Raw genomic sequence first — 20,903 nt, 5'->3', positions numbered from 1 at the left:
TTTTTTTTTTTTTTTTTTGTATATAAACTTTATACCTAAAATAAAATTGTTCTATATATGATTATTTGCTCTGTGTACAAAAAAGGAATTTTTTTTTTTTAATATACGTGTTAAAATATTATTTATTACCGTTAGAAAAGAAAAAGCAACATAATATATTAAAAATAATAAACCTATCAATCCAATTCTATATATTCTGTATCTATTTTTTTTGATTTTTCTTGACATTTTTTAAGAACAGATAAAATATCTTTTCCCACAGGAGCAAGCACTCTTTTCTTTTTAATTTTCCCTCTAGTGACTTTTTTCCTGCTGTTAACCGTTTTGAGATTTTCTGCATCTGACGCATTTTCACATTTACCGTCTTCTTTTATGTGTCCCATCTTTTTTTTCCCTTTTTTATTCATAACAGGCAATACTTTCCCTGCCAAACTGGCTGCGTCCGTAAGTATTAGGCTCTCATCGATTTGCAGTTCTTCAGGATTATGTAGTATCTCAGCTGCCGTAACATCCACCTCATTGTCACTTTCTTCTTCCTCCTCTCCCTCTTTAGTAAAAGAAGATGTTGTATCATCTAATTTAATTTCCTTAGGTTTATCAGGTGCATATGACTTTTTTTTTGTCGGGCTCCTCAAATAATAATCCTCTGGTTTAGGTGCAAATATTTTAGTCGGTGACTTACAAACATTATCACTAGTTGTGTTGTTGCCAGTTGCGACAGTTATTGATTTCAGAGCATAGTTCTTTGTTGGTGATTGAAACGGTTCAACAGCAGAATTGTCTTTATTAACATTCAAATTGAGGGGCATAGGACGTTTATAAATGTTGTCAGTGGGTTTATTAACATTAGATCTAATCGCTTTTCTAGAAGTACATATTTTTGTCGGTGGTTGAAGTAAATCTAGTTCTGAATCCTCCCTTTGAACAATCTTAGGTGCATATGCTTTAGGGATAATAAGAGTCTTGGAACTTTTTTTATCTATAGTTTTTGGAGCAAAACTAGAATTGGTATTAGTATACAAAGTTTTTCTGGAGGAAAGTAAACTTTTTTTCGCTGTTGAGTTATTATTATTGTTATTCTTTATCATATTTTTCTTTTTATTAAAACCATCCATAATATTGGCTGCAGTGGTAAAATCATTCAAGTATTGGTTTCCCGTGTTTTCTAATATATTAATATTAGCTTTGTTAAAAACAGGCGTCTTTTTCCAATAAAATGCTGTTCTTTCATTGGATAAAAAAAGGGAATAATCTTCAATAAGAGATTCAAAGGAAAATTTTGGATTATCAACAGGTACATCACACGATTCGTAAAACTGTTTAATGCATTTAATATTATCAAAGATTCTTTGATGCGGCTCGCATTGTTTTAAAAAATCATTAGTTAAGAATTCACTCTTGTTTAGTTTCATTCCGCTCATTTCATTAAAATCAATAGAACTTAGATATAGATACTTTTTGGCCCTTGTCAATGCGACATAAAATACTCTTCGCTCTTCATCCAGTAAATCTTCAGGTGTAATTTTGTATTTGAAAGACTTGTTATCATCGGAAAAACCAGTATCAGTTTTTCCATTATCACTAGCAGTGACATTATCATTATTATTATTATTATTATTATTATTATTATTATCATCATCATCATCATCATCATCATCGTTATCGTCTGCATCACCAAAAAAGGAGGGGATAAACCCATCAGAACAACCAGGAACAAATACAACTGACCATTCCAAACCTTTAGCTTTGTGAACAGTGGATAGGGTAACTTTATCACTTGAATCAAGTCCAGTTGCACTAGACTCTGTTGTATCACTTCCAAAAAGACTAACAGATCTGATAAAATCCAGGATAAAGTTTTTGTCATAAGCAATATTAAGCTGGGATTTGTTATCTGCATCAGCCATATTTTGTGGTATATGAGTAGAAGTTTCAGAAACGGAAGCTAGATCAAGTTGCTTTGTAGCGTCTGATATTTTTTCTTCAGCTAATTCGGGATTGGAATCCTGACTGGTTGCTTTTAAAAAATCAATAATGTCGGACTCTATTTCGTTATTTTTAGTTTGTAACTCATCAGATGGTACATATTCCAAAAGTTGTTCTTTAACTACAAGAACGTTTTTATGCCTTACATTTTGATAATCTGGTTCTTTCTTCGGGTCAGCCTTTCTAACATCACCATGGTACAGATAAAGATATTCCATTTGCGAGTCTTTATACAACTTTTCAAAAATTAGTCTTAAATTGTCCTTTGTTGGTAAATTTACTCTTAACATTTCTCTGCATTCCTCAATACTTTTAATAAGACCGTCCACAACTTTCAATCCGTTCCTCGGTAGTGTATTTTTTGATTGCTTTAACTCTTCAAAAGCGTTTGCTGCGTTCATGAATCTATTACTAATCTTAGCTAGTCCAGAAACACCTAATCCCCTTGGTGGATACAACAAAACTTCTTTAATGGCAGAAGGCTCATGATCAGAACATACAATTCTCAAAAGGTTCATGATAGTCCGCACCTCCTTCTTCTCCCAAAATGTGCGCCCTTTAGTGATTCTGTAGGGTATTCTAAAATCAATCAGTGCCCTTTCAATGTATATCAATTGTCTGTTTTGACGCACCAAAATTGCGAAATCATTATACTTAAAGCCATTGGATAGGCTCTTGAGGTAAATAAGCTCAGCAACTATCCCCAATGCTTCTGCCTTTAAACTAGGAAAATTCATGTAAATTGGACCAAACTTCAAATCAAACTGTGCGCGTAAATTTACTCTATTTACCCTACCTTTCTTCTGTTGGTTCATTAAAGTTTCACTAAAATGCAAAATTTTTTGTGTAGATCTATAATTTTCAGTTAGTAGTATGTTGCTAACGGGGAGTTTACAAACATTGGCCATTTCTTGAAAGTTATTGGGCATCGCTTCTCTAAATAAATATATGGATTGATCAGGATCACCAACAGCAGTTATACCGCAGGAGTGGACATTGCTCCCTCTGGCCATTAGGAACATTAACTGGATTTGCAAAACGCTTGTGTCTTGGAACTCGTCAACTAAAACATGCTTTACTTTGGGAATACAGTTTATTTTTTTCAACAATTTGTAGGCATACAACAACATGTCATCAAAGTCTATTTTTTCATTTCTCAACAAACCCTCTTCGTAAGCACTATAAAAATATTCCAAGGGAATATCCTTGTCAGTTGAGTTTTGATAGTCATGAAACGTAATGGCTTTGTTTTTTAATTTCGAAATCTGTTTTTTTACTAACCTAATACTTAAGCCATATTCTCCGTTGTTTTTGGGCTCCATCAAATTGACCTTTCTCCCATAAACATTACAGCGGTCCAGAACTTGGTCCGGAATATCTGCAATGGCTTTTTTAATGATGTTGTCTTGATCACTCTCTTGAATAACATCGAACCTTTCCACGTTTATGTTTTTACCATATTTTTTTAGTAATGAAAAACAGATGCCATGAAATGTACCCACCGTGATAGACCTTTCATTTATCGGTGTGTTTATCAAGCCATTATGCAGTCGCTCGAGTATTTCTTCTTTGGCCTTATTGCTAAAAGTTGTTATTATTATTGATTCTGGATTTATTTCTTTTATTATAAGTAAATATAAAACTCTGGATATCAAAACTTTTGTTTTACCGGTACCTGGCCCAGCTATAACCTGTAGTACACCATCTGGATCAAACTCCACTGCAAGCCTTTGTGATTCATTTAAATCTGATAAAAAGGATAAAGGTGAAGACATTGGATATTATTAGGTAGCCTCTAATTACTCCTTTATCAGATAATATATGCATATAATGAAATGTATTTGGTTTTAAAAATTCCAAGTATTTAGTTGCTAGGATTTGAAAATGTATCTCCGTGGAGGAACCGATGGTGATCATAACGGTAAGGGAGATAGAAAAAAAAAAAAAAAAAAAAGTTAGAGAAGAGGAATTATGAGAAGAAAAGAAAGTATTAAAAAAAAAAAAATTAAAAAAATGATCCAGATGTGATATTTCAAGTGTAATAAAATACTTTTTTTGTTTACTTTTTATTTTTAGCTCTATTATGTAAAAGAAAAACGCCAAAAAAAAAAAAAAAAAAAAAAAATAAATCTTCAACAAATCATCTTTTAATTGCTAAGCAATATGTTTTACCTCAAAGTTGTGTATTTTAACAACCCAATTAATACCTTTTGGCGTGAATCCATTCATTTTGTTTATGTCATTTTTTAATTCACACTGTTTGGTTTATTCTTCATTTTTGTATGACGTTGTATCTGAGTTCATATCTTGCAGAGAACTTATTACTATTTCAGGCTACTTTATAACATGTTTTGTTATAAGGCAGACTCTATAAACAAGATAAAACACATATTAATAACCATAAATGGTGAGATACTATGTTATTATGATTTATCCGTAAAGAAAGTTGTAGAGTTAATTTAAATAATTGAATATTATATATGAAAGATATACAAAAACGAAAAAGATCGATTAAGAGCGAATCTAACCAATTAACAATCCTTATAACAGTTTCTGTCGTAAGCGTAACTCGGCATTACTCGCAGTAACTACAAAAGTTCTGGGGGGGGGGGGGGGTTGGTAATTAATTCGCTGTTCTGTTTCGGTCTTTACATATACTAAAGGTTGTATAAAACTATAAATCAATCACTAATAATATCTTTCAAAATATCCTTCCCTTTCATACTTTTCTTACTGGGTTTATCTTTTATTTTTTATTTATACTATTCGTGTTGTTATGTTATAATTATGAGTAATATACGTTTCGTGAGCACTTCTTATTTTTAATTAAATGATTATACTATCTCTATAGTAATTAGATATTAGAAACAATCACAACAATTGGGCGTGTGGCGTAGTTGGTAGCGCGCTCCCTTAGCATGGGAGAGGTCATCGGTTCGACTCCGGTCTCGTCCATTTTATTTTTAATCTAGATGTTTAGGTAATCTATATTAAATCAATATATTTTTAAGTCTGAGTGGGGGGAGATTGTGCTAAGGTGAAGCAATGATAAAGAGACATACGGTATAAGTTTTTACTTTTCCGACTATTATTTGCATAGCATCTGCATGGAATAATAAATGTATAAACGATCTGAAATTAAATATACATCTTTTTTTCCCTTTTTTTTTCAATCTCAATGAAAATCAACAAAACCATCTTAAAACTCTGTGGTTTGCATTCTAATGAAGACTTCAAGTGCAATTAACCAGTAAAAGGGGCTGGGGGAGAAAATAAACAAAATAAACAAAAAAAAAAATATATATATATATAAAAAAAAAATAAAAAATAAAAAATTAAAAAAAAGACGCATATAATCCCTGTACTCTGTTTTTTTATTTCGTCATATAAATAGACAAATCCTACTATAAACTATTCCCAACATTCTTAGTCCCATACAACAAGAGAGAAGAAAAAAAGAAAAAAAAGAACAACAGTGGTCAAATATCTAACCACCTATTTATACATTATACATGGAATATAATGATTTTGGGCCATGGAAGTATGATTCAAGGACATTAAAATTTAACCATAATAAAATCGTGCTAATCAATCTAGAACCTCATTCAAGGGAATTTCTTTTTTGGTTCGGCATATCATGCTATTTCCCAGTCATTACTGCTGTCACTGGTCCTATTGCGAATATGTTGTCAATCGCTTGTGTTGTTAATAAATGGAGAATGACTTCCACCGGCAAAGAACTTTCGGATCCGCATGGTATTTTTGCAATCAATGTTCTTTCCTTAATTATCGGTTGCATCTCAAACGTGGTTTTGCTAATGCATTTTTCTAAAAAAATCTCTTATCTTCAATCCCAAATGCTTAACATAATTGGTTGGACTTTAGCATCTGTTTTATTACTAATCGATGTTATAGTATGCAGTAGGATTGAATATAAACATGGATTGTACCACAGAGCAATAGGCTTTTGGTATGCCGTCTTTACTGTAATTTTATATTTTTGTTGTACACTAACCTTATCAGTACATTTTTTGGGCTATTTCAGAAATGTCTATCCACCAGAGTTTAATTTAACTGACAACGAAAGAGCTGTAATGGTTTACACCTTTTGTTTATCTATTTGGTTCATATGGGGCGCAGGTATGTTTTCAGGCTTATTGGATATTTCTTATGGTGTTGGATTATATTACGAAACAGTTTCAGTATTAACTGTTGGGCTAGGTGATTTTGTTCCCCACAACCCTGCTGGGAAAATTATGTGTTTAATTTTTTCGTTGATAGGTGTCATTTTAGTTGGTTTAATTGTAGCAATGACGTCAAGTATTATCAAAAGTTCTGCTGGTCCTATTATTGTCCTTCACAAATTGGAAAGAGAAAGACTAAAGTTCCTGAAAATATACGAATTGAAAAGAAAACAATCGCCACATAATAAAAACTTGATCAACAATTATGAAAGTATAGAGCAATTCAGATTGATGAGACAATTACAAATTAAGGTTCACAAGAGAACGAAAATGATCACCTTGTTTATAACACTTTTTATTTTTATTTCATTTTGGCTTGTCGGCGCTTTGGTTTTCAAGTTTGCTGAAAGTTGGGATTATTTTGATGCAATGTATTTCTGCTTCCTTTGTTTGATTACCATCGGTTATGGTGATTTTGCACCAAAGTCTTCTGCTGGGAGGGCATTCTGGGTTATTTGGGCTTTGGCAGCTGTGCCATTGATGACTGCATTGATTTCCACTGTCGGTGACTTCCTTTTTGATATGGGAACCTCAGTTATTACAATTTTCGACAACAAAGTTAGATGGGGTCTATTTTTCATTTTCAGAACTTTGAAACATTTAATTTTTTACAAACGCACAGGGAATCAATCAATACAACAAGATCTCAGAATAGAGCATCGTGAAGAAGAACAAGAAGAAGAAATCCAGGAAGAAACCTACGACCAAGACCTGGAAACTCACCAAGCAGAGGAAACTTTACATGATCTGGCTTCCCAAAGACTTGGGCAACTTCAAGATATTCCAACAGATGAAGAAGTCCATGTCAAAATTAAGCAGATCATGCTACTGCAGAAAAATTATTCTGTGCTGTCATATGAAGATCACAATTACAAGTTAAAGTTTGAAGAATGGGTTTATTTTTATTCTTTGTTGGAAGATATTAAATTTCAGTTTTTAAATATAGATAACTTCTGGCTGTCAGAGTATTCTCCCTTGAGATATCCAATGAATGAGTCACGGTTTGCGCTGCTACAACTAACAGGTTCATTAGAACAAGAAGTGGAGAATATCATTTCAAGGGCTACGAAAAAATCACCTTCTGTCTCCAACAATTATGTGCGAGAAACTTCTAATGATACTAGCGCATTTCAAAACTATTCAACCCATTTAACTAAAATTAAGCACAAGAGATCCAACTCTTTTTGACTTTTTTTTTCTTTTTTTTTTTTGTATAATATATAATTAAATCTCCCCCCCCACCGCATTTCTCATCTTTATATGTACATATATTATATATATATATATTCCTATCATCTATTAAAATCTTGTTTAAACTGGTTTGTTAATATTTCATCATTCTCCCTAATAAACTTGGATAATCCTGTGTCGCCAAATTTAAAATTCGTGTCGACAACGCAAAAATCATTTTTTAACAACATATCTGCAGTCGGTCTTTTTTCTGGATCAATTTCAAAACAGGAATCCAAGAAAAACCTACCTTCTTTTGAGATCAAAGGCAATGTATCTTCAGGGATAGGTGGTGCCACTTTATATTTGCCAATCTTAAACATTACTGCAACAACTTCCAAATTAGACCAAGGTCTTTTCCCAGCAAACATTTCCAAAACAACACAACCCAAAGACCATATATCAACTTTAGCACTGTAGCCTTGCTTTGTATCAACCATTTCAGGTGCCATCCAAAACACAGTGCCCCTCATGGTCATGTCAGCATTACTATAAACATTATTGATCTTTTTCGAAATACCAAAATCACTGATTTTACAAACACCATCAACATCTAATAGTAAATTGTCTGCCTTCATATCCCTATGCAAAATCCCCCTTGAATGTAAATAATATAAACCTTGTAACACTTGCTCTGTTAAAAATCTGATAAGTTGGTCATCAAATCTGCCATACATTCTAATTAAAGAGCCAACAGATCCACCAGCCACATATTCTAAAAACAAACTATAAACATTATTTTTCACTTCAAAGCCCAAATATTGAACAATATTGAGATGGTCCAAATCCTTTAAAGTTTCCACTTCTTTTTTTAGAGCTTCAACAAGATTCTTGGTATTTTCGTTAGTTGACCTGCTTTTGGGTACTTCAACCTGTTTAACAGCTATCATTTCTCCAGTGGTAACATTCAACCCAATAAATACAGCACCAAATGACCCCTTACCAATCATCTCCCCCTTAATCCAGGCAAATTCTTTATATTGGCCATCTGAATTCTTTTTTTTGTTAATAGAAACAAAATTTTGCTTATCAGTTATTTCAATTACCTTTGTGCCCCACAATTTAGTAGTATTATGTCTTTTCAATTTCTTACTGGTTTTCTTTCTGGCTTCGCGTGCTTCATGCGCTACCATTCTAATTGTTTTTTTCCTTTTAGGAACACCTAATGTATTATTACCGGGAGATTTCTTCGCTGAATTAGACGTAGTGTTCAATGATCTATTTGGTGAACACAACCCTTGCTCTATAGATGGCTTCTTTGTGGAACATTGGGTATATGATTTATACATATCTTGCAGCGCGGGCAAAATACTCATATTTTTGTTGCTATTTTTTGGATCCAGTGTCTTAGGTGAAGTCGGTGGAGTGGCACCTTCTAATATTGGTTTATCTAAATCTGCAGAGGGGAAAAACATTTCCAAATTTTGATAAACAACCTCTGGCGTAGGTCTAATGGTCATTTTTCTGGATATATCGTTTAAAGTCTTGGGTTCAGAGCCATTTTCGCTTGCTTTTGAAAGCGATAGCGTCGAATCCTCATCTTCAAGAGAAGTTACATTGGTCTCGTCATCTTTACTGATAAATGTTTTTGATGTGTCTTTCTTATTTTTTGCATTGTCGCTTTTCCAGAATATACCAACATTTTCATCGTCATCACTTGTATTAACCTCAGCGTCATTCACAGCAACATCGGTATTAAGCTTTGAACCTTGTGCAGTATGATTAACTCCTTTCTTCCAATTAATACCAACAGAAGAAGAAGAAGAAGAGGAAGAAGAAGAAGAAGAGGTGGAGGAAAAGGAAGAGGATGAGCAGGAGAAAATAGATACTGGTGGCTTAGTATTTTTATTATTCTTAAGTCTGGCATCATTATTTGCCCATACTATACCAGTAGAAGAATCACTGCATCTATCGTCACCACAGTCCTCGTCTTGTGAGGTCACTTGTTTTTCTGAAGCAGATTCGTAAATAGATTCATCAAGTTCACTATTCACAGCACTATTTTTACCATTTTCATCGAAAACCTTGGTATCCCCTCTGCTAATACGTTCGCCACAATCATCTTCGCTTAATTGTGGAGCATCAGCAAAAGAAATGTCATTTTCATCAAAAATGTCTGCTGCTGAGGCAGAGGAAATAACACGCCTGGAACTAGTTCTTTCAAGTAGCCTTGGAGGAGATTGAAACACCATTGAAGATTGAACAGACGAGTTAGACCTATTCATGATATTATTGGATGGTGACGAAGAATCATACGAACTGCTACTAACCAAAGAAGTAGCACTTTGTTTCTTGGACAAACTTCTGGTAAGACTATTAGTGTTACTGGTGGTAGATGTTTGCGAGATAGTAACAGGATTCAACCCCTTATATGGCTGCGGAACTAATACTTGCGATGTTGCTGGTGTGTATGCAGAAACGTTGGTATCTTGATTAGAAATAACTCTTCTAGATTGAGTGGTATTGTTTATTGCAGCATTTAAAGATACGCTAGCATCGATGTTAACAGGTGGCGGTGGTCTCTTTAATGGAGGTCTTGTGTTTCTTCTGATGGATTTCAAACTATCTCTCCTATTTACTGTAGTTGCTTTAAAATTTTTATGATCCTTAATGTTATTGTCGGTAGTGATAGTTGTTGGTGGTTTTGGTGCCTCCCGTTTTGGCTCTAATATAGAATATGGCGAATCTCTCTTTTCATTAAAATCTATTTTATGGCTGTTATCAGGTATAATAACTTTAAAAGAGGAATTATTGGAAGAATAAGTTAAATAATCTTTGGAATTCATATAATCAATTTTGCGGGATGTGGTAGGTGTATCTGCCCTATCTGATAGGTTGTTAGGTATATGTTTGTCATAAGACTGCTGAGGTGCTCCTGGAGAGACTTTGGCGGTTACCCTTTTTGCTCCAGCAGCCAATTCACTCGAGTCCGTAGCAGTACCATTATTTGTAGAATCAGCATTGGTAAAAGTTTTAATACTACTAGTTGCTGATATAATTGGCCCCTTTTTACTTTTTAATATTACAGAGGAATTGCTCTTCTTTGGATTAAGTTGTATTTTCAACAAATCTTTAACATAAAATTTAGACAAATCATCAGGAAATTTATTTTCTATAATATATTTTAAAGCCTCGCAATTTAAAGGCTTTGTGCCTATTTTGGAGTCAAAATTAATTAAATGAATATTATAATTTTTATGTCTAATGGATAGTTCGTTTAATATCTTTTCTTCAAAGTCTTCTACCAACTCCACGCCGCTAATATCTAATGGAAAATATGCCATTTTGTCTTTGGTTAATAGAATATACTTTTTAGCATTTAAATTAGGATCGTTATGACCATTCGGTAAAAAATCACTATCCAACTCCAAATTTATTTGTTTCGATGTAATTTTAGTACTTTCTTCATGGTCAATATTCGAAGTTACTGGAGTAACTTTAGATTTTGTAACAATATCAGGCGATATTGGATTTTCACCAAGTACAGTAACATTAGATGATTGTCTGGATACAGAATGGGTGGACAATGGGGAACGTTGAGAAGATAAAGTGTACGAATCAATATTGGCATCAGATTCCAAGTTGGTGTTATTGGCATTACTATCATTGCCACTATTACTCCAGAATAATGAATTGAAGAGGGATGATTCATTAGAGCTGGTTTTTTGGTGCTTTTTAAAAAAGGTATTATGACTAGGAGATAATGGAGATATTTTTGTATCTGATTTGTTGCATGTTGCGTTATTATTATTATTATTATTATTCTTGATGTTCGGTATTATTTTACTACCCTTTGATACCGAACTAGAATTACTAGATACCAATGAATTAGTATTAATGGAGTCTTTGTTAGAACTTTGGATGTTTGCATATATGTCATCAGCATTGGTGGAAACTTTGATATTTGGTATGCTACCTTTATTTTTCAAATTTAATATCGGAGTATTGCCCACGCTCATATTTTTTTTGCTTTTATTATTATTTGTTATTGTTGTAGTACTATTTGAATTTGTACTGATTCCTCTTAAGGAAATCAAACTTCTTCTATATAGAGAAGATGCACTTTTGGCCTTTTGATGCGTTTTTGGTAAAGGTAGAGAGTAACCAAAGCTTTGAAGTTTTGTTTGCTGTGTTGGTTGTAGTTGATGTACATGCAATTGGGGTTCTTGCTGTTCTCCATTAGTGCAAAGCAAAGAGTTACCAACTTCACTAATACTTTTCATGTTTCCGTTACTGCCGTTACTGCCGTTGCTGCTATTACTGCCGTTACTATTGTCACTGCCGTTAGATAAGGTTTTATTATGTGTGAATGCACCAGCAAATAATGGTGAAGATAGAGATGAACTAGTTGCGGATGATGGTGAATACGAATGGTTGGAAGTTGTTTTGCCCGAGCCAATCATATTTTTGCTTAGTCTAAATGGCGTACTGGGATTTGAAATAGTAGGACTAATGGATTTAACGTTCAAAGGATCCACAAATGTAGTTTCCGAATGTGATCTGACGTGTGTTTTAGAAATTTTGTTGTTGTTGTTTTTCCCGCTGCTACCACTGGTAATGGTACAACTACTTGAATCAGAGGAACTATTTGATTTTTTGTGGGAATGCTGCAAAATAACGTTGTCTTCCATTGTTCTTTTCAATAAATATTGGAACCGTTCGTAGCATGAATTTTTATTGATGGATAAATATTTTTCATATTTAACAAAATTATCATATGCCATTAACTTTAGAAAATCATCCCCAAATATCTGATTTCTTTTAAAAAATAATATCCAAGTGTTATTAAAACCATTTAGTCGAAACCATGTGGTTACTCTTTTCAGGCTCCATTCTTTTGGGTTTGTAACATCCCAGTCAAATATCAGTTTGTTTTCATCGATGGCTTTTTTACCAAAGCTAAAGTTTTCTTCAGATTTAAAGTGCCTATATGTTTGAGGGACATTTAATTTATTATTATTTTCCACTGCTACACTTTTATTATCCGTGCTAAGATTACTCTGTGTGGGTTGTAACAATGGACCACCAATACTTTCATGCATTATTAGTTTTAAAGAGAAGAAAAACAAACAAACAAACAAAGAGCAAGGTGTGACTGTTTGTTTTTATATTTTTGTGGTATTCTTTATAGACCTGATTGAAAGTTGTCAAGCTTAAGGATTAAAATTTTCTTTTCTTTTATATAAAGCCAACTATTTTATTTTTAGAAAACATGTACTTAGGTATATATTAATATATAAATACAAAAAAAAAAAAAAAAAAAAAAAAAAAAATACGTTAGTGACTTTGGTTAACCGCCGCTTTGGAGGCATTTCCATTTTTCACACGTTAAAAAGTCCTTTTTTAATTTTTATAGGAAATGTTTTTTTCTTTCTTTTAGCCAGCTAATACCAAAATGTGTAATAACGTATATACTACTACTACTATTAATTCTAATAATATTAATACCAATACGGTTACGGAATACAATAAACAAGTTCATATTTACATATTAAGAACCACGAAAATCATTTGAATAATATAGATTCGACTTGAAAGCAATATACAGTCTAATAATTTAATTCTTCGTCTTATTATATACAGATATTGGTAACTACATTGTACGATTATAAAATATTATATATGCTTATTGTTAATTACCAGGTTTATTGGAAAAAAAAAAAAAAAAAAAAAAAGTAAAGAAAAAAGAATTATAACTTACTATTTAATTTTCAATTCAGTAATTCTTAAAATGGTTAAATCAGCCTTGTTCATGGCATGGCGAACTTTTCTATTCCTCTGTTTAGTAACCTCTCTGATTCTCATTGGTCTCTTAGTTTTTTCTAAAACAACTGCTTTTAAGGAATACAAATTTGAAGCTATTGGGTAATCAACCAACTTGTAGTTTCTTGAGCCAATGGTTACAACATCATTTAATTGCAAAATATCACCGATTTCAACATTTTTCATCTTAAATGGCAAAATAACTTTATCACCTTCAGTAACTAAATATGGTCTGTTATGAATTTTAAAAATAGCATATAGTTCGTTACTTAATTTTAAAGATTTCAAATTAACACTGGGAATATTTGGTTTTACAGTTGTTTTATTATCAGCAACTGCTATATTGGGTGTAACAGATGATATGCTTTTAACGCTTACATCACTGAATAATGCTGGAAATGTAGTAAAAGTTTTCTTTAATAAAAATAACGATGATGGTTTGGCAATAATTTTTGTTAGCTGCGATGGAGAAGAAGCACGTAAGTAATTCATGTCAAAAATTGTGTTTGATTAATTTTCCGTATAAATGAGCTATTTTGATTTTCTCCCTCAAGTTTCCTAGAATGAATGTCCTTCGGTGGGCTAATAGTAGAAACAGTGATCTGTTGACGTGATGTAAGAAAGATTCTATTACCAGATAAAACTTGGAAAAGTGTGACAGAAAAAGAGGGAAAAGTAAGGAAAAAGTTTTTTTTTTTTTTTTTTTTTTTATTCTTTTTTTCTTTTTTTACTATAACAATTTGTATTTTGGTGTACGGATGATAATGGATTTTGAATCTGTAATGATGTATTAATACGTTACCCGACCGATATTTACAAGTAGTCAGACCGAGAATTACGGACTTTGTATGTCTTTTTCCTCCCATTTTTTACTGCGTATCGATGGATTTATTCATATTTACAATTTAAATAATGAATCAATTCATTATATCATTATAATCAAGTTGCATGAAAGGCCAATTCTTATAAAACGATCAAATTTCTAACTAGCTTGAAAATATACAGAGACTACCAACTTACTATATTTTCCATCTTATCACTACAAATGATACACCTTTCTAGGGTAAAAGAAGACAAACTTAAATTAAATTACTTGTAAAAAAAAAAAAAAAAGTAGTAAAAAATATATGTGAATATATTATAATATGTCCCTCTGAGAAATAATATCAATTCTTCTTTTTATTCAGGCCATCTTGATTCTTAGCAAATAATTGTTTCATAACTTTTTTTCTTTGATGAATCATATGAATAAACAAAACTGGGAAACCTGGAATATAAGATAACATACTAAATATCAAAAAATATTTGTATACATAGGAAATATTTTGAGCAGCTTCATTCAATGAATAGTAAATGATTAATAATTCACTACCAACTCCAGTTGGATATAAAATCCAAAATAAATTGTACCTAAGTAAACTTAAAATAAAGGGGGGTTCAGGTTGAATCAAATTAAAGAAGTAATACAAGTATCTTACAACTTCAGTGATGGACCAAGCTAATGATAATGTAACATAAATTATTTTATTAGTATTGGTGGCTGGTGAGTTTGGTAAAACTTGAAAAATACCCCAAACAATCAACAATCTAGACGAAACTTGGGCTACAGTTGTTGTTAATGGAGAACGAACAAAACCAAACAAGGAATTTAAAATTTCAATTACAGCAAATGTTTGAATTATGGTCAACGATTTATTTGTTTCAAAATAAAATTGTGGTTGTCCAATTTTAGGGTATAAAAACAAGGTATTATATAAATGGTAACCCCATATTAAACCAGAAAGTAAATTGTAGAGCACTAAAGGATGATAAATTGGTTTCAACTTTTTAGTAGTTGTCTTCTTACTTTTAATAGGTGCCATTCTTGCTATCGATTTTTTGATATTTACTTTCAAATATGCAATCAAAAAAGTAAAAAGAGTTTACAAAAAAAAAAAAGAGTAAGTATTTAAATATTTTTCTTTTCTTTTTTCTTTTTTCCTTTGAGAAGAGAGAAAGAATATTGAGGAAAATGCGTAAGGCTTTCACTTTCAAAATTAAACGTTGTGCAATGACTTGACGTAGAAACTTAATTCACAAATTCGAAAAAAAAAGGCTGCGGAAAATAAGACACCTTTAACTATTTTACATATAACAAAAAAAAAAAAAAAAAAAAAAAAGAAAAAAAGGTTCAGCAAAGTCTTTTATTCTACTAAGGGTGAAGAATTACTTTGTTATAACGACTGTATATATCCTTTTGATAATCACATGGTAACATCCTTTTCAAAATTTCTAGGAAGCCATAACGACAATAAATAACATTTAACACCAATGACTTTTAAATTAATTAATTATCGAATTTGTATTTAATTCACATATATTTTTAAATAAAGTTTTTTTTTTTTTTTTGTTTTTTTCATCTATTTTTTCCCAGCTTTGTCATTTGAATTTTGTAATAACTCGATAATTTGCTTTTGAAAGGCATCCGAGTTGTTCCTCATTTTTTGTGTATTATCTTTCAATTCTTTTATATCATTCTTTAATACTCTTAAATCTTTTATATCATTCTTTATTACTCTAAATCTTTTATATCATTCTTTAATACTCTTAAATCTTTTATATCATTCTTTAATACTTTTAAATCCATTTCTAATTTATGTCTACGTTTTCTTTGTTTAATTCTATCTTTCTTACTAGTTTTATTATCAGTATAAGATACCAATAACCTAAAGACTCTATCGTCCTGTGTTTTATCATTAGGTGTCAATTCATCGAGTGTTGCTTTAGAAGAATTAAAACTTTCAGAACTAGGTATATCATAAAGAATGTTAGGTTGCATTTTCACCTTCCTAAGAGCTTTTTTTATTAATTTGATTTTATTGTTCTCCCTTTCCCTTTGTTTGTTTCTTTCTCTTTCCTCTACTTCCTCTAGTTCGTCGAGTACATTTTCAATGTGATGAATGATATATGCCTCAGTTATGTGCCCATCTTCAGCACCTTTGTCCGTTTTATTTTTATATTCGGAATCTTCACGATCACATTCCTTTTTAAACTGATAAAATTTAGTTTTTAAAGTACGAACCTGTTTATAGTTTAAGCCTGTTTCTTTATTGAAATCTTTCAATAATTTTTTCCAGGTGGCATCTCTTACTTTTTTTCTAGAACAAAAGGCAGACTATGCAACATTCATTAAACTTGTTAAAAAAAATAACCAATCTGAATGTGTTGCTCTTTTTTTTCCGGGTTTCAAATTATCGACATTGTCTGTGCTTGAATCTATTTCACCATCAGATACATGTTCTTGTACTGAATAAACGTTTTGACTTACGTCTTGTGGTTCTTTAAGTGATTTATTGCCCTGATCCAAATCATTCACTTATATGGTGAATTATATTACGTGTTACGCTACTTAGAAAGTTGTAAGTTGATATATAACAATGGTGTTGTAATTAAAGATAATGTTATATATGTAAAGTACGAATCGCTTACAAATTCGATTTCGACTGAATTTCGTTGTCAGAAGCAATTTAGTCGCGTCTCTCAGGGAAATTTCGCAGTTTTTTTTTATTTTTTTTTTTTTTTATTTTTTAAATGGCATTTTTGAAAATGCGTCCATTCAAAGAATCCCTTCGAAATTTCCACTGTACAAACTCTCAAATAAAAAAAAAAATAATATTAAAGTACAATTAGATAAATTGAATAATGAAATATACATATATGTATATAAATATATTTATAATATAGAAGTTAATTTTATTGTTGATTTTCTTCTTTTTTAAAAAAAAGGGAAAAGGACAAGTAGTAGACAAAAAAAACAAAAAAAAAAAAAAAAAAATTGTGAATTATCAACTATTAATACCAATATGACCCTCAAACTAGAATAAAAATAACGATTTATTGTTTTTGCCAATCAAATTTTCTTTTTCTTTTGCGAACGACTATTATTATAGTTAACCATGTTCATAATCCTATTCTGTTCCACTGCATCCCATTGCATGTTATCACTGCTATCTTGCCTACACAAGCTTGTATCCTCATCATCATCATCTTCTTCTTCTCCCATGATTTCTTCTCTTAAAACAGCATCTTCATCATAATCATCATCAACATCATCATATTCATTATTATCATCATCATTATCGCGCCCCATTTGTTGTTGTTGTCGTGATATTATGTCAAAGTTATTAGAATATAATGGATGATTTGGTTTAGCATATGACAAGCCATCATCGTTAGGATCGATATAATCATCGTCTGAGTCCGAATCGGAATCTCTATGTAGCGGTATTTGATATGTATTTATATTAGTACTACTAGTGGTACTATTAGTATAATTCTTTTTGTCAGCATGTAAATCATTGTGCAAACTTTGGGTATTACTTCCATCTTTATTATCCGTTGAATTAATATCATCTTCTGTTTCTTCTTCCTCTTCATCGTCGTCTTCTTCTCCCAATAAATCAAACAGAGTCTTTTTCACAGGAAAATTAGGTTTAAAATTAATATTATTAACTATACGGTTATCATCATGTAACTTATTGGCCTTTTCAGAACGCAACTTATCTCCTTCTTCATTAGTATCAACCCCTTCATCCTCTTCTTCATCTGAAAGTTCAGTGTCAATATATATGTTTTCTTGTGCGGCACGTTCATCAGTGTATCCATAGTTATCAGCATCATCATCATCATCATCATCATCATTGTCATCCTCATCATTATCACCATCTTCATCATTTTGATCAACTAATTCAAATTTAGTATTTCTATTGGTGAATCTTTGAACAATGTTTTCTTCTTCATCGTCATCTTCAGGATAATCACCCTGTTCATCATCATCATCATCCTCTTCTTCTTGGCTGCCTTCTTTATAGTCCTGCTGATTCATATCTTCCTCCTGATTCATCTCACCGTTTGTACCCAGTACATCATACATATCAACATTAAAATCACCAAAAACAGTGCTATATTTTTCTCTAATCTCAGACAAAACGACATCTGTATATTCAACCCATTTTTTGTCAGTTAAAGCACTTTCAACAGAGGTATCCGATAGTCTAATATCCATATCTTGTAAATAAGCGGCAAATTTAGCCACCTCTTCTGCAATTAAAGTTAAATGTCCCATATACCCTAATCTTATATTATTCTCCAAATGATACCCTTCGCAGTCCTTGTCACCTTGCATGATTAATTGTGTAATATGTGTTTTTTTGAACAAATCTGCAATTAAAAACTTATTGTACCCCTCTTGTAAAGGCCCATTTAAAATTTGTTGAACAATATCAAATACCACATTATGTAAAAAATTATTCCATGGGAAAGTAAATAACATTTTCATGATGGTAGAAACAATATCATAATCTTGTAAAGATATTTTTAATTGATCTCCCACAACTGGATCAATACGTAAAGATTCTTCAGTGTCTAAAATTTCATTGCTATCATGAGGTTGTCCCTGTGCTTCTTCCTGTACTTCATGCGTGTTATTGAAACCAACATTATTTTGGTTATGACCGCCATCAGAATCTTCATCAGAATTTTTACTGCTTGTAGACTCCTCTTTGTCATCAGAGGACGAGTTTTCCTCAGATTTAATTAGCTTAGAGTCTTCAGCACCGTTATCATCAATTTTGTTAGGTTCAGATTTATTATCTTCTTCGATATTGGGATTTCCAGTTATGGTTAGATTAGCAATCCCCTTGTCCAACTCTATCTCTTGTTGTTTGTTTTCAACCTGCAAAATTGGTAACTTAGATGTATGAACAAAAAGATCAATGTTATGTTGTCTGATAACATCTCTTTCATAGACAACAACTTCACCCCTCGGCTCATTCAATAGTGCCATATTAGAACAATGTAACAACTCAGCCACCAATTCACATACTTTAAATCTGTCTAACCCTAGAGGTTCAATCTCACCAAAGGGAGTAGATAATTTGTTTTCTTGTTTATGGCATAAAATATCATTAAATTTGTCCATGTTTTCAGCAAAATATTTAATTAGGTGGCCCAAGTAGATTGGGTCTCTCATATGAGGTGGATGTGATTCAACAGTAGTATACATAACTTGAACAAAATCGTAGTCTGAATTATTTTTCCTAATTATTTCAATAATTATTCCAACACAATTACTTAAGGGTAACCCGCCTTGTAACATTATTTGTCCAATTTTTGCAACAATAATGGGGGAAACCAAATACCTTGTTAGTTCATTTGGACCAATAGCAGAGGCAATCTCGTTATTTGAGTTGGCGCTGATTGCCACTAATGCTTTTATAAAGTCAGATGCGGTGCTTTGAGCTGTAGAACTGTGTTCACTAGTTAAACAATCTAATAATTTTTCAATCAGCATTTCCTGCTTCAAGGCTAGCGTGATGTAATTTGCAGATTCTGGTTTATCAGTTGAAATAATCTTTAGCAAAAAATCCATTAAAGGAGGTAACTCTATATGCTTAATAAATTTGTCAACCATCTTCTCTCTCTTAATGATAAGCCTCAAGAACTTATCTAGTATAGGTCTATCAAGAATCGGTGTGTACATTTGCTGTTGTTCATAAAGAGCAGGATTATCTTCATTCATTGAATCTGTTATTACATCAATGCTATTTTCGGTTTCACTTGGATCTTGCTGTTGATTTGACAATTGTGGAGGTGTCTGCTCTGTTTCACCAGCACTATTGCCCAAGCTGTTATCTCCATATAAACCGCCTAATTCAGCAAATTGTAGTAAACGTTCATTAATTTTTAAAAAGCTCGAGCTGGCATCATTAGATATAACACTATATTTTTCCAACAAAGACCATAGTTTAGTAATTAAGAAATCATGTTCCAAAAATACTGCTGTAATCTCCATTAAATCAATACTTAAAATTTCTGCAGCTAAATTAGCTTTGGAGATAAATTCATTACTTTCAATTTTTTTTATGGCGGTTTCCTCAGAAAACTCATAACATTCGTCGTCCTTATTTTTATTTTCAGAGTCTTCCTCTTCTTGTTCTTCTTCCTTATTCTCTTGTTGATCGCTGGTTTCGTGTTTATCTTTTTGTTTAGATTTGCAAATCTCTTCATCTTGCACAATATTATCTCCTTCATCTTGTTCATCATTATTTATAAACTCAATTTCATCGTGCACATATGCTTCATCTAGTATATAATCCAATAAAGCACTTAAAACTTCTGGACGTGTAAAATAGTCTAGTAAAGTTAGACCATAATTCTCCGATTCATCTGGTGGATCTATAAATAAACTTCTATACAGGTCCTCATCGGTTAGAAATTCGTCCAAAATTTCCAAATTAGGTTTATAAAGCTCAAGCCTTGTTTTCTCGTCTAAGTGGGATGCATGAGTCTCATTTTCTTTTTCCTTTTCTTCTTCCTTTTGTTCTTCTTCGTTTTGTTCTTCTGCTTTCTGTGCTTGATTATTGATTTCGGTTTTATTGTCTTGTTTAATGAATGCTCGGTTTAATATGTCAACAATATTGGAATTAGTTTTTGGACGAGCCCAAAATGAAACTGACATACTATTAATATTCTGTTGTTTTTTTTTTTTTTTTTTTATTTGGTGTTATTGTATTATACAAATATATATATATATATTTAGGATAAACTTGTTGCACCTTATCAGTATTGGAATAAATGATTATTTTTCAATACAATCTTTTCAGATATACTAAAGTAGTAGTAACGATAATATAAAAGTCT

The 20,903-nt window shown here is 31.8% G+C and overlaps 7 protein-coding genes and 1 non-coding gene across 8 annotated transcripts; 2 read left to right on the top strand and 6 right to left on the bottom strand.

Moving 5' to 3' along the window:
* Nucleotides 1-176: 176 nt before the first annotated feature.
* Nucleotides 177-3,761, bottom strand: SRS2 (DNA helicase SRS2; the record flags this gene model as incomplete). The annotated part of the gene is made up of 1 exon (XM_046078212.1): nt 177-3,761. One exon carries the CDS (start codon nt 3,759-3,761, stop codon nt 177-179), a length of 3,585 nt encoding a protein of 1,194 aa, XP_045934608.1.
* Nucleotides 3,762-4,868: 1,107 nt separating this feature from the next.
* On the top strand, nt 4,869-4,941 carry SCDLUD_003673. Its single transcript has one exon. It is a non-coding gene; the product is annotated as a tRNA-Ala (tRNA).
* Nucleotides 4,942-5,498: 557 nt separating this feature from the next.
* TOK1 (Tok1p) lies at nt 5,499-7,418 on the top strand (the record flags this gene model as incomplete). The annotated part of the gene is made up of 1 exon (XM_046078211.1): nt 5,499-7,418. One exon carries the CDS (start codon nt 5,499-5,501, stop codon nt 7,416-7,418), a length of 1,920 nt encoding a protein of 639 aa, XP_045934607.1.
* Nucleotides 7,419-7,522: 104 nt separating this feature from the next.
* On the bottom strand, nt 7,523-12,502 carry BCK1 (mitogen-activated protein kinase kinase kinase BCK1; the record flags this gene model as incomplete). Its single annotated transcript, XM_046078210.1, has 1 exon — nt 7,523-12,502. The coding sequence occupies one exon, from the start codon at nt 12,500-12,502 to the stop codon at nt 7,523-7,525; it is 4,980 nt and encodes a 1,659-aa protein (XP_045934606.1).
* A 658-nt stretch (nt 12,503-13,160) lies between these two features.
* MRPL49 (mitochondrial 54S ribosomal protein bL21m) lies at nt 13,161-13,715 on the bottom strand (the record flags this gene model as incomplete). The annotated part of the gene is made up of 1 exon (XM_046078209.1): nt 13,161-13,715. The coding sequence occupies one exon, from the start codon at nt 13,713-13,715 to the stop codon at nt 13,161-13,163; it is 555 nt and encodes a 184-aa protein (XP_045934605.1).
* A 674-nt stretch (nt 13,716-14,389) lies between these two features.
* PHS1 (enoyl-CoA hydratase PHS1) lies at nt 14,390-15,085 on the bottom strand (the record flags this gene model as incomplete). The annotated part of the gene is made up of 1 exon (XM_046078208.1): nt 14,390-15,085. One exon carries the CDS (start codon nt 15,083-15,085, stop codon nt 14,390-14,392), a length of 696 nt encoding a protein of 231 aa, XP_045934604.1.
* Nucleotides 15,086-15,774: 689 nt separating this feature from the next.
* Nucleotides 15,775-16,041, bottom strand: SCDLUD_003668 (uncharacterized protein; the record flags this gene model as incomplete). Its single annotated transcript, XM_046078207.1, has 1 exon — nt 15,775-16,041. One exon carries the CDS (start codon nt 16,039-16,041, stop codon nt 15,775-15,777), a length of 267 nt encoding a protein of 88 aa, XP_045934603.1.
* Nucleotides 16,042-17,112: 1,071 nt separating this feature from the next.
* On the bottom strand, nt 17,113-20,721 carry SAP185 (Sap185p; the record flags this gene model as incomplete). Its single annotated transcript, XM_046078206.1, has 1 exon — nt 17,113-20,721. One exon carries the CDS (start codon nt 20,719-20,721, stop codon nt 17,113-17,115), a length of 3,609 nt encoding a protein of 1,202 aa, XP_045934602.1.
* Nucleotides 20,722-20,903: the final 182 nt, after the last annotated feature.

Source organism: Saccharomycodes ludwigii, chromosome IV, assembly GCF_020623625.1.
Source record: "Saccharomycodes ludwigii strain NBRC 1722 chromosome IV, whole genome shotgun sequence".
NCBI lineage: Eukaryota > Fungi > Ascomycota > Saccharomycetes > Saccharomycodales > Saccharomycodaceae > Saccharomycodes > Saccharomycodes ludwigii.
Note: the sequence above shows the minus strand (reverse complement) of the source record. Positions and strands in the feature narration are given on the sequence as shown.